Below are 14,246 nucleotides of genomic sequence, written 5' to 3'. Positions count from 1 at the left end.
ACTCTAATGTAGATTGGGCAGGATCTCCCACTGATAGAAAGTCCACTTCGGAGGTAACCTTGTTTCTTGGAAAAGCAAAAAGGCAGAATGTTGTAGCAAGATCCAGTGCCGAGGCAAAGTATCCAGCTATGGCCATAAATAGTCAAGAGCTTATATGACTAAAACGGTTGCTTCAAGAACTCAAGTTTGGGGAGGTTACACAAATGTCACTTATATGTGACAATCAGGACACCGTGCATATTGCCTCGAACCAAGTTTTTCATGAGAGGACAAAGCATATTGAAGTTGACTTTTATTTTGTTAGAGAGAAGGTCATATCGGGAAAAATATCTACTAGTTTTGTCAACTCACATGATCAACTACCAGATATATTCACTAAGTCACTAAGAGGTCCCCGAATTGACTACATATGTAACAAGCTTGGTGCATATGATCTATATTCTCCAACTTGAGGGGGAGTGTTGGAATATTGTAATATAACTAGGGGTATTATTGTAACTATGTTGTATATTCTCCTCTATATAAGACAATAACTCCGTGGTGTCTAAGACATGGGTTTCTCTTCTTAACAGAATCTATTCCTTACTATATCATCTATATTTAAATAAATTTTATCTTATTTTATTATTGCTAACAAAGTCTTCTTTAGTCCTCTTCCTTATTGAATATGTATATTTGTCATACTTTCATATCGCCTAACTGGAGCATTTATTGGTAGTATATATTTGTATCATCTTAAATGTGTTTCTCAGAATTTTTCCTCAATAAGTGCAACTCTGACTTTATCTCTAATGTTCTCATGTCTTATCATGTCCATCCTTATATGCCCGCACATCTACTTTAATATCATCATCCCTATAACTCTCATCTTCTGCTCATGTGCTTGAGTCACAGCCCAACATCCAACTTCATATAACATAGTAGACCTAAGGTGCATCACCTCGCACAAATTCACTAAATCACTCGTTATAAAATAAAAAAAATGAGTAGCATGCTATTTATAGAGGATAATTGCACTAAAGGATGAAATTCTAACCCATATAGGTGGGTTTTGCAAGCTTAAAAGTGTGACCCCCTATAAGTGAGATTTTTAAATTTCTCACAAGGATACAAGAAATGAACACAAGAGTGCAAACATTACCTCACACTATAGATAGAAGGATGTAACTAATAGAACTTTTTAAACGAAAGATAGACCCTCCATTTAATGAAATGAGCTCATTGGTTCTTTTGGACATGAGAATGATTGAGTACTATTAAAAATATTTTTTTTGCTTTTGAAAGTGTTTTTCGTGCAAGATCTTGTATGCAAAACAATTACAAAAATTTGTAAAGCAAAGATCTAATAGGTCTAGGATTCAATCAACTAAAGCATTAAATATAGTCATTGTGAGATAAGGTTTGATCTTTGGTCAGCTAAAGCTACATACTTAGTTGATCAAAGGCATAGATCGATCAAAGTTAAATGCTTAGTCGACTAAAGACTTAGGTTCGCCAAAGCTATTTGCTTGGTCAACTAAAGGCATAAATCGACCGATGCTAACCATTTGGTTAACCAAAAGCTTAAATTGACCAGTGAAAGTTTAGCATTCCCGTGCCTTGTCTAATTGATATTAGGACCTCATAAATCACCTAAACCCTAAACCCTAACTAAAGGCTACTAAAGATCCTCTAAATCTGCTTAACAAATAAGTTACGATTAATCCACTACAACCGTTTCTTTAAAAGAGACAATGGAGCAAGCCTCTTTAACTCTTAATCCTTCAGAATGATTATAAGTAGCCTTCCTCTCTATAAGAAATGAAATGAATAGCTAAGGAGAGGAGATTAAAAGAACTTACATAATAAAACTTTTGCATAGCTAGCAATCGCTTAAGAGTGTTGTTTCACTTGCATTTGGTTACAAAAAATCCTAAACGAACAACCTGAGGCCTTTATAAGCAATGCTTTAATAATCTTTTAGTCTACATCCAATTTGAATGAAAATGGTCGAAATCAATTGCTCAAGCAACTCTAGACATAACATCAAACAAAATGGCATCATGGAAAATTAAATGGTGCACTTTAAGAGACAAATTGATGAAACTAAATGAATATTCCCAACAACAACAACCAAGTCTTTATCCATTAAATGGGGAACTATACAAATTCTCCTATGTTATTGAGCTGGATCCCCTACTGTTTAATCATTCATATTTTAATAAATTTTATCATATTTTATCATTGCTAACTCAGTCTTCTTTTGTCTTCCTCTTCCTCGATTAATGTGTATTTGTTATAATTTAATATTTCTTAACTAAGGCATTTCTTGGTCATCTATCTACAAGTTCATACCATCTTAAATGTGTTTCTTAAAATTTTCTCTCAATAGATGTTACCCTGACTGTCTCTAATGTCTCATTTGTATCATGGCAACCCTCGTATGTTTATACATCTACCTTAATATCCTCGTATTTATGACTCATTTGTTTACTCATGTGCTTGATTCAAAGCCCAACATTCAACTTCATATAATATAGCAAATATAACCACTATTTTATAAAACTTCCCATTAAACTTTAAATGTATCTTATAATCATAAAGAGCATATGACGTACTCCTCCATTTCAACCATCCTACTTGTGGCATTTATAAAACATCTATCAACCACTCCATGCTTTTTCCATAGATTATTAAAGCTTTTAGAATAGATAACTCGTCATCTCGTTCTTAGTAATTGTCTTGCTATGCCTGCTAGTACAAATTTAAATTTCATCTATTTTATCTTTACTCTACTATGTCTAAAATCTTGTTCTAGTATTTCTTGCCAAGATTCGAGCTTATCATTTATTCATTCACATGTCTAATCGACGAAAATAATGTCATGTGCAAATAAGGTCTAAAATTTTAGATCGTATCGAAATTTTGATTTATGACCAAAATGATACAATTTTAGTATCATATTGTGTTGTGTTGATACAATTTCTTTATTTTTTAACATATAAAATATAGTAATTAAAAAATATATTTTTATTATTATTTAATTGTTATAAATGATTACTATTAGGTTATTTAAGATATTGAAAGTTGAGTTTAAATTTTGATTTTATCTCATGAGATGTTTGATGGTTATTAAATCTTTACAAAAATAGTTGAATATAGAAATTTAAGATTTATATTTTTATTATTATTACACATAACCAAATAATTTTAATTATAACTTTATTGCAAATGCATCAAGTCGAACTTGCATTTGATAAAGATTGATCTTCAATTTTGAGATTTATTGCAAAGGGAAGGTTGAGACCGTGTATTTATAAAGGCCATGATCTTTTATTTCAACATTTTTAGATATATTTTAATGATTATGTTACATTTATTTAATTTTTTTTTATGAATTAATATAATTTTTTATTTTGAGTATAACTAAAAGTGTTGACTAAATTTTCTATTATATAGTAAAAGGGTAAAGGAATGATGTCTCATATATTATATATCCAAAATATACAAATAGAAGTTTTAGGGTCTATTAAAATCATGTCTGATGAAGTATCAGATCTGAATAGATGCCTAAAGACCTATATAATCTTCACGCTCCTTAATATCCTCTCCACATCTAACTATTCCTCTCTAAAAAAAACTATGATTTCGAGCCCTCCATACATAATATATCAATGATAACAAGGTCAAATGACGAGCCTTTGTCTCCGCCCTACTCCTACAATAATGCTATCCAAAGACACAAATCGTCCTTTGATTGGTGGATATCTCTGGGCATAAGAAGTCATCCTCGAATCCTCCTTAATAGGTTTACAATGTGTGGGCACTCCTATGTCTCTAGCACTGTCCGAAAAGTGCACTGTCAATCCTCCAAATAATCCTATCAATCTCAAGTGGGAAGCCTTCGCTGTGCCAACATCCAGAAGGTGACTACATGACTCGGATGAACATAGGGCTTCCATATTATCCGAACCCATTGCACCATGGAACTAGGGCATATGAAGAAGTTGTAAGCTCGGGCTACTCCTCTCTCGTTTGCAAATCTCTATCTAGCCACCTCATGTGACTCGGCAACATCTAAGTAGAGATCCTGTATGTGAAGCAAGCGCTTAATCAACAGGGAATCTGAATAAGCGCTGCCATGTTGATAACGATCATTTCGACACACTTATTTCTCTTCTTTTAGATTTGGAACCATGAATATTAACATACTTATTTCTCTACTTCTAGATTTCTACTTCTTAAGCATATGAAATATATATTTTTGTTGATATGAATGATTGATCTTTATGCCTAGGAAATACTTTAGATTACTTGTCCTTTATTTAGAATGTTTCGAGAAAGATATGTTATCAAGTTACATAAAATTAATATACAACTTATTTTTAAATTATATTTAATATATATATATATAAAGTATAGAAACCGTATTGGCACGGTACGATACGGTATCGAAACTATATCATTCCGGTCAGGGGAATGAAGAGTTTAAGCTAGAACCTTCAATTCACTTCATTTTACCGTAAATGGCAAAAAATGGACTTTGATTTAACCTAACTTAAACAAAACAAATTGTTAACATAAAAAATGAAGAGATTGATTAATCGAGCCCAAAGTGGTCCACGAAGTGGTCCCATTCGACCAAGTACTGATGTTGATATGTTTAGTAAGTGATTTAAGTTAGGCTAATGTTGTATTTACTAATGAACTTTGTCGAGTCTATAAGTGCAGATCCATGACAAGTTAGTGTAAGCCCATTGACGGAGAAATTCAAGTAGGTGAAGAAGGTTAATTGGCTAATTGGCAAATGGAGAAGTTTAATTGGCATTGACAGAGGAGAAATGCAAAAAAAAAAACTTAGCGGATGGAGAAAACCAAATAGGTCAAGAGTGATTTGACATTTAGTGGTTGAAGAAGTTCTAGAACGTTAAGATACCCCACAAACAAGGAAGACTTGGAAGCTAAGCTTCTTAGTAGGCGAAGAAGACTCAAAGGCAAAGTCTCTTGGGAGGTAACCTCAAAGTGAGTTATGAAAGTCCACGAGTGACTTCTATTTTAGTTTTGGTTAAAAATTACATAGACAAGAACTCAACCAAGAAAAAAAATATTTTGGGGTTGTAGTTAATTCAATAGATTGATGGTTACTACTAGTTGACTAATGTGTTGAGTCAACTGGGGAGTCGACTCAAGATATTAAACACATAAACAAAAGAATTTTATTTCGATTTTAGTCAACTGACTATAAATTCAATTGATTGAGGCAGATTTAGTCCACTAGCCTAGGTAGTTGATTGAAGAACTTTCTTGTGTAAAACAATTGCTCTCTATTCAAAAGTTAACTAGGACATTAGACAAAAACATAGTTTAGACGATTGGGCAATTGCAGGAACCATTATTGAAATTAAAAATAAGACTATTGAGTTGATTGCGAAAGGTAGAAGTGTCAAACAAGGGTTACATGATGAACACTTTGGTCGACTAAAAAAAGGTTGATTCATGAGGCAAGTGTAATCAACAAAGGCTTACATGATCTAGTCAATTGAAAAAACAAGTTAAGCCAACTAGAATTGAACAAAAAAGATGTTTGGAGCCAACTTGAAGACAGGTAAAGGGAGATCATACTAGTTGGCAAAAAGACGACTACGCTCGCCCCCAGTGCCCCCGCCAACCCGTCTTAGGGCTAACATGGAAGAGGTTAATCACGAGTAGCTACTAGCCCTTGGAATAGTGACCGGCGCATGAGGGAGGTATTTACCTCGGCTATGCCAAAATTCAAACCCCAGACCTCAAGTTGGCAGCAAAGGGGAGCTCATACTAGACTAGAAAAGATAGAGAAAGAGCTACAGACTTATTTTTGGGCTACAAGTTTACTTTGAAGCTCTATTCGTTTGCATAAGCTTTGATTTGTTGTTTTGTTTCAACCTTATTATAAGAAGTTTTTGTGAGAGGTTTTTCTGCCTATCGGAAGGAGAAAAGATAGTAGGTATTCGAGGGGTGACTTACTTTAAAAATCCATTGGTAATCCAACTTGAGGATTATTAAAGTTAATGGGCTACCCAACCCTACCCCTAGGTTGGAGTTGCTAGTGTTATGGGTTTAGTCCCACATCAGATATTTTAGTTATAGGAGTTTGTGTTGAGTTCACAAATATTATGACCCAGTCCTCTCTCATGATAACAATAATGCAATTCTAAGAAAATAAAAACTAGAGATACACCAGTTACATTTTCGGATTTGTCATGAAAAGAAGAGTATCAACATAATAGAAAGAGTGTGATTGACTTTATATTGCATCTTTTCATGGAAACAGCTGTTAAAGCACAACACTGATTATTCAATTTGGCAGAAGTTCAAACCATTTATTGAGAAATAGTAATACCTTGACACATTCTAGAATTGTTGTTCTGTGCCTCTGTACTGCTTGAGAGTCTACTGCAACAGCTTTTATAAGCATGTTCAAGGCAACATATCTGACAAAGAACAAAAGAAAGAATGTTCTCAAGAAGTAATATCTAGATGTACTTGAATGCAATTTTCTTCTTACAGTGAATTTCCTTATGCTGATGACTGGTTTTCACAGCACTGGATTGCACAATCTTTACTACTAATATTGGCTGAATGCAATTGCATATCTAACTGTAATTGCATGGCAAACTTGCCAAAGGAGCCGTGTCTTTTGGAATTATTACAGGGTAAAGTTTGCAAGCACTTCCTTTTATCTTTAAAAATCTCGCTATATATATGACTAGTATACGTGGCACTTATATTGGGTCATAGTAATATAGCTCATAAATAGCTAGACTGATTATTGTAAGTTAAGGATTGTCCCAATGTCAACTTGCATCAATATTATTAAAGGAGTAAAAAAAATATGATCCCCACAAAGTCAGCTGAATCTTAGCACCAGAAATTTTAAATTATAGCCCTCAAATTTCATTTCTTTTCTTGCAATAGTCAATCATATCATAGCGTAAATATAGGACAAAAAAGTCTTCAAGATCTTTGAGGGATGCATTCATCCTCTAGCAAGTAGAATTTATTCTTTGGAATAACAAAGGTATGCACAAATGATGGCACCAATATCTTCATACAAAAATTTAATGCAAGCATGTGCAGAATAGAGAGAAAGATGCCTTTTACCATCATTGCTATCAATGGGCACAAAATTCTCAACAATAAGTTATCTAATGACTCTCAAATATGATAATATTGATTCAAAACATATATTGATGTTATAAAGAAACAGGAATCACCTGATGTTATTGTCACGGTTTGACAAGAATCTACCCAGAATGTTAATTGCAAGCACACGCAAACCACTAGTAGCTTCTATACCCATTATAGTTTCCACACATTCATATAGAATAGCATTCCCAGCATTTTTGTTTAATTCAGTTTTTGAAGCAACCTGTAGAAGGAAAACAGATAGCGATACTAAGTTTAATACTCATCAAATAAATTCTAGCTACAATCGCATAACTCATGATTTTAGCTTAGGAAGTATTGTTACTTACATGGAATTGAAATTGTGAGTATCAAATTAGAAAAATCAGAGAATATAAAGGAAAACTGACCTGTGCAAGAATATCATTTATATATTCACTGGTATCGGAGTCTCCTTGGCCACACATTCTCATCAGCCTAAGAACCCGAATATGTAAGAAGGGATCCGTAATCCCAGCAATGTCAAACTCAGGTGAATATGGGCTACTAGAAACATCTTTCAGTATTCGAACCAATCCTTCTGTGCAGTTCTATAATTAAAATGGAAACTAATTTACAGCATGAACAACATTTAAGCAACTACAAGGATAACAGTTTATGGAATCCAGAAAGTGCATAACCAAAAAACAAAATATAGCATGATTACAAAGAAAGACAACATTCAAACTTAATATCAAAAAATGTTATTCAAATTCTTTACACATGCAGAATACAAACAAATAGTTGGGACTAGCAGCTGCTAAATGTTTAAACATCAGCTTATTAAGATATGGGAGGCAAAGGCATTAGTTTTTAGTGTATTATTAATAAAAAAACCACAAAGATAGAGAAAAAAATATGGATAAGACAATAATGCAACTAAGTTCCTACTCAGCAAGATATTGCTCCGCATATCCCAATATAATGGGACAATCACACCCGCCCAATACTGGCATTTGATAGCACACACCACAAATACTATTCTATGGGGTCGCAGAGGTGTCGTGATCCCGCGTTGACCTCTGCGAGGTCGTGAAGGGATCGCGGCGCCTCGCAACCTCGTGGGGGCCTCCGCAACCCCACAGCGCCTCGCGATATTGCGGAGACCTCCGCGACCCCACAGCACCTCACGGGGACCTCCATGACCCCGCGGCACCTCGCGACCTCGCAAGGGCCTCATGACCCCGCAAGGGCCTTCACGACATATGCAGGGTTGTGGTGCCCCTGCCACTTTTTTTTCCTTTTTCTTTTTTCTTTTTTATATTTAGATTAAAAACTTTATTTTTAATTAATATATTTTTATATTTTAAAAATATCAAAATCATATTGATATCGTACCAAATTTTGAAATGGATCAATATTTTAAACCATGGTAGACGCTACTTTGATGAGGAAACCAATGTAAACATGTCAGAGGAATATAAAACCACAGCTTATCCTGACCCAACAAGAGATAACCAATGACTACTTGGAAAGGCACAAGTCATCCCACAAGGAGAGGTAGAGACACCACAACTAAATGGGGAAGAGCATTGAGCTTTAATCCTAAATGGGAAGAGAACTAAAGGGGTCATGTCCAAGTGTGTCTCCAGTATAGCGCAAAGAGCCAAGAAGGGATGCCAAATTCAGAAAGTAAGCATGGCACAACATTAGGAGACCGAGACCCAGGCCAAAAAATAACATCTAGACAATGCTATGCACCATTCTAAGGACTCAATGTTAATTGTTGTGATGATGCCAAAATGAGAAATGATGGAATGCACTGTAGGTTGGTTCTAGACTAACAAAGGGAGCAGACAAACCTTCCAAAGGTGTGTGACATGACAAAATCTTGGTAAATCTTGAGCAAAGTTTGAAAAATGTACGTAGGTGATATGCAATTATACCCAAGCATAGCATATATGCAAATATGTGGTCCTATATGCAGGGCCTATGCAATCCAAAATAATGTAAGTAATCATACAATTAAAAACACATGATGACGTACGAACATTCTATTTTAATCATCCATGAAAACACATCATGTAAGCAACATCCATATAATTGAATACTTGCAAAATAAGTGAATAAATTACTTCTACATGTTATCACACCAAAAACATAATTTATAGAAGTATTAAACAATCACAAAACAATAAGCCACTGTTATTTGAGAAAACCAGAATAAGTAATAATTTATTTGATAATATTCAGCGCAAACAACTTTCTGTGAACAATAGTTAATCTTTGGACCTTTGCAAATGCAGGTTGCATATAATATATAAACAATTATCTACGATATCCTAAACCTATGTTTGATTTGTTACTGAATTTCTTCATAATAAAGCTTACATTTTTGTATGTAACAATGACTCTTAACACCAACACCTTCATTAACCACATGTAAACATTTCTATTAATATCAACACCTAGCTACCTACTGTATTTAATCCTCACTCCTGATCCAAATACTGTAACAAAAGTATCATGGACCAGCAAAGATGCTCATGTGTTACAGGACATCATACTTGTCCTAGTGCATTATGGATCATTATATGATACAAAACACTGGATCCGTCAATTTGATATAATGAGTTATGGACCACTATTTGCATCCAAAAACATAAATATACATAAGATAGGGATAGCATAGGAGTTTGTCCAATTCTACAAATCAAGATATTGAGAGTCCAACTGAACTGAATACTTCAGATGAAGCAAAAGAGAATGAAGAAAAACTACACAAGAGGATAAACAAAGAAATTTGACATGAAGAATGGAAGAAAGCATGTGAATTATAACTGTTGGAGTGTATACTGAAAGCCTAAGCTTTGTAAACATTCATTATGAATAAAGAATCACATTTGGTCAAATTGTCTACATTTGTTTGTAGTTGTTCATTTAATTTATATTGTAGATAACATAGTATGTGGTGTCACATACAGAAGATGATGTTATCAGTACCTTATAAATTATAAACAGTAGCTCACGACTAAAATGGAAAGGAACAAACCATTAGAAGGTCGTAGTGTAATTAGGTATTAGTTTATCTTGACTATATAATTACACTAGTACACTCAGAGTGTATTGAGTAGGACCATTAGAGGTCGTTTCTTTTATACTGACTTTATAAAGGAACAAAGACCTCAGTTATTATGGAAGTGTGTGCTCTTAATCCTTATATAATAACAAGCACATATGTTTGATATTTATTTCTTTAATTTATCAATGGGTGAGATTTAGTTCGATGAATCAATAAACTCGATAAGTTGGGAAATAGTATCACTTATAGTGTGTGTTGTTGATTATAGAAGGAAGCTGTCCTAGAGATACTAGGTTGATAATGTCCTCAAGAGGAGCTCGTAAAGATTGTCATGTTAAACCCTGCAGGTGGACTTAGTCCGACGTGATAATAAGGTTGAGTGGTACTACTCTTGGACTTAGATATTAATTAAATGAGTTGTCGAACTCACTTAATTAGTGGACATTCGATATCTTAAACACAGGAGACTAACACACTCGTAATAAGGAGCCCAAAATGTAATTTGGGATTGGTGCGGTAGTTGATGATAGTTCTCTAGTGGAATGAATTATCGTTGATAAAATTAAGTTGTGTGTTGGGGGCGAGGATGCTAATTTTATCGGAGACCAAAACCAATTCCTCCTCGTCCATTATCGTAGCCTCTTATTTATAGATTACCCACCTATACCCACCTTCTATACCCAATAGGGGCCGGCCAAGGGCCGACCTGGGTATAAGATTGGGTGGCCGGCCCTAGCTCGAGCTAGTAGAGCGAAATAAATTAAAAGAATTTTAATTTTAATTTTATTATGTGGAAGAAATAATTTATTAAAGAGAATTAGAATTAAATTATCTCTCTTGTAAAATTTGAAAGATTAAAGAAAGAGATTAGATCTCTTTCCTTATTTATAGATTGGTGAGATATTTTATTTCTCTTTAAAAATTATTCACGTGTTATAAAATTAAAATTATGGAAATTTCTTTTATTAACCATGAAGAGATTTTGAAGAGAAATTTTATTTTTAAAATTTCCGGAAACAAATAAGGAAAGTTTTAATTGTTGATTGAAACTTGTCCGATTTGCTTCCCTTGATGTGGTCGGCCATTAGAGATTAATTGGGAAATATTATTTTATTTTTCTCAATTAAATCATGTCAAGGAATTAAGGAAATTTTATTGTAATTAAATTTCCTAATTTACTAAGCGAGGAATATAAAAGAAGGGGTGAGGTGCCTTCATGAGACAACCTCTATTGTTTTCTCTCCCTCTTTTATTCTTTGGTGTGGCCAACATCCTTTCCCTCTCTTCCTCTTGTGGTGGCGAACATCTCTATTCCTTGAAGCTCTTGTGGTGGCCGGATACTACTAGAGAAGAAGAAGAAGAAGAAGGAGGAAGCTAGCGTCTCTTGGAGCTTGGTTAGTATTTTAGGTTTTCTCCTTGATGAAGTTTTCCTTTGTGGCCGAACCTTGCTTGGAGGAGAAGAAGGTGGTTGGTGGTTTCTCGTCTCGGTAGATCGTTGCCCACACAACGTCCGAGGTTAGAAGAGGAATACTGTAGAAGATCAAGAGGTTTTTCTGAGGTATAACTAGTAATTTTTCTTTCCGCATCACGCTAGTTATTTATGGAAATAATACCAAATCTAAGAGGTTACGTTCTAGAATTTCGAATATGTTTTCGAAGTTGTGTTCTTTTGTTTTCTTTTCCTTGTGATTTGATTGTTCTCTTTGGTTAATCTAAAGTTATTTTAGGAAATTAAATATTATCTTTCTATAAAAGGTTTTGTCCAGTCGGTGGTGGTTGCTCCCATATCCAAGAAGGCCGTATGCCTCGCCACCTTGGAACCAATTATGGAAATTAATATTTAATGGAATTAATAACTAAGGAGACTTGGATCAAACGTGTTAAGTTCCGCAGGAGATCAAGTCAAAACCTAAACGAACAAATAGATTAAGTTTTGGATCAAACGTATTAAGTTCTAAGCGATCCAAAATTTAATTTAAAAGAACACGTGGTAGCTAGGAAAGGTTCGGACCTTTATCAAAATTTTTGTACGGTGGAACCTATAGGTTTTCCAAGTAGAACCAACATTGGTATCGAGCTAGGGTTTTGCCTCTGTATTTGGTATTTAGTTTAATTATGCACATATCATAATTTAGGCAGGTTAATAGTAGGATGTCCTAACTTTGTGAATGCAGGATCCAACTATTATGGCTTTTAGTTATTATGTGTGTGATTGGACCCTGGACATGTCAAGGCATTTATATGTGTGTGCGTGATTGTATTAAAATACAGTCGTATTTAGTTTTATTAGGATTTTATTTTTGATCTAGTACATATACATTCCTTTTATGGAATATAGGATCGAAATGTAAAATTCTATTTATGTCATGGATCGTATCTTAGCGTGGAACCTTGAGGAACCAGAGGCGCGGAACTAAGGCGAGATGGATCGGCAAGACCCGATGGCGGTGGCCAAATATGGTGACGCAACTTGGGATGACAACACACGGAGAATAACTAGAGATAAAAGCCATAATAGTTGAAAATTAAATTTTCTATTTATTGCTTTTATATTGTGCTATGTGTGTATGTTAGTTTACAAGTTTAGTAGGCTAGAAAATTCCTCATTTATAAATAACTAAGTGGGAGAGGGATTTTAAATAAATCCCATGGTCTCCATTATTGGTTTGTAAGTGATACAAACAAGTTTGCGCGTTGGCTCTGAGTGCCTTCCTCCATAATGGATGAGCTTGTTTGTGGATCACTGTAACGGACTTCCATTTTTGGATGACTATAGGAAATTAATTAAGAGCGTGTGATCTTCCCCAACGGAAGGCGTAATCTTATTAATGGACTTAGTGTCAAGTAATGGTATACACTTACACATCTAATAGTATCCTCCCAATCGGAGTCATTACTTTTGTGTGACCGAATAATACCAACTATTAATTTTATTTGTCACAAAGTTTGGTTGTGACAAGATAATAAAATTAATGGGTTAAAACCCTCCTTCTACAAATGTTGAATATACGTCCACACTAACGTGGCATACAAAATTCACGGTGATATGAGGTGTTGGTTAATTTAAAATAGTATTGTTTGAGGAATCAATATTATTCTAAATTTAGAGTTCTGACCAAAAGTTATTTGTGATTTTTAGGATGACTTTCAACCCACTATCCATCATACTTCAACAAAATAGACTTACTGGACCTAATTACATAGATTAGAAAAGGAACCTGGACATTGTTCTGACTGCTGAAAGCTATAAATTTGTACTGACTGAACCTTGTCCTGATGCACCCACTAGTGAATCTACCCAAGAGGAGATTGAATATCATAAGAGATGGGTAAAGGCAGATGAGATGGCGCGGTGTTACATTTTGGCTTCAATGTCAAATGTATTGCAACATCAGCATAAAGATTTACCAACAGCTTATGATATTATGAACAATCTCAAGGAACTCTTTGGTCATCAGGATAGGGCTTCTAGACAAGAAGCTATGAGAAAGATAATGAGGGTACTCCTGTGAGGGATCGTATCCTAAAGATGATGGCTTATCCGAACGAGATACGGATCCTTGGAGGAGAAATTGATGGGGAAACCCGGATCGATATGATCCTCCAAACGCTACCTAAGTTTTGAGTCGACTGAACTATAATATGAATAAGAGGATTTATTCATTGGGGAACTCTTGTGAGTAACTTAAAAGGATTATTTCATGATTCTCAAATTCACTATCTTGAAAATGGTTCTACTTAAACCGAGAGGAAGAAGAAGAAACAATGGTTCGAAAGAAAGTGAATAAATCTCAGTGTACGGGAGAGTGAAGAAGCAGAAGGGCAAGTGCTTCATCTATAAGCAGACGTTGGACTGTCCTCGTAAGAACCAAAACAAAGGTATATCTCTACGCTCTAGTTGTTGAAACGTGTTTAGCGGTGTTATCTACCAACACGTGGTAGATACGGAGCCACTGATCATGTCTGCGATTCCTTGTAGGGTTCCGGAAACCCGACATTATCTGAAGGAGATTCACATACGTGGCGATGCTACTTAAGGTGG

At 34.7% G+C, this 14,246-nt stretch overlaps 1 protein-coding gene across 9 annotated transcripts in view; it reads right to left on the bottom strand.

The window, feature by feature from the left end:
• The window catches only part of LOC121984379 (AP-1 complex subunit gamma-2-like), a 143,712-nt gene that overhangs the window by 68,667 nt on the left and 60,799 nt on the right, over positions 1-14,246 (bottom strand). For all 9 annotated transcript variants that reach the window (XR_006112868.1, XM_042537285.1, XM_042537288.1 and 6 more), the window contains 3 exons: positions 7,554-7,733; positions 7,233-7,387; positions 6,359-6,449 (listed from right to left, as the gene is read on the bottom strand). Coding sequence is in view for 8 of the 9 variants with exons in the window: in XM_042537285.1 (XP_042393219.1) it covers positions 6,359-6,449; positions 7,233-7,387; positions 7,554-7,733 (426 nt within the window). In the remaining variant the exon portion in view is untranslated. The remainder of the gene's footprint in view (positions 1-6,358; positions 6,450-7,232; positions 7,388-7,553; positions 7,734-14,246) is intronic.

Source organism: Zingiber officinale, chromosome 5B (genome assembly GCF_018446385.1).
Source record: "Zingiber officinale cultivar Zhangliang chromosome 5B, Zo_v1.1, whole genome shotgun sequence".
In the NCBI taxonomy this organism is placed as follows: domain Eukaryota; kingdom Viridiplantae; phylum Streptophyta; class Magnoliopsida; order Zingiberales; family Zingiberaceae; genus Zingiber; species Zingiber officinale.
The sequence above is the reverse complement of the archived record's forward strand: the minus strand, read 5'-3'. Positions and strand labels throughout refer to the sequence as shown.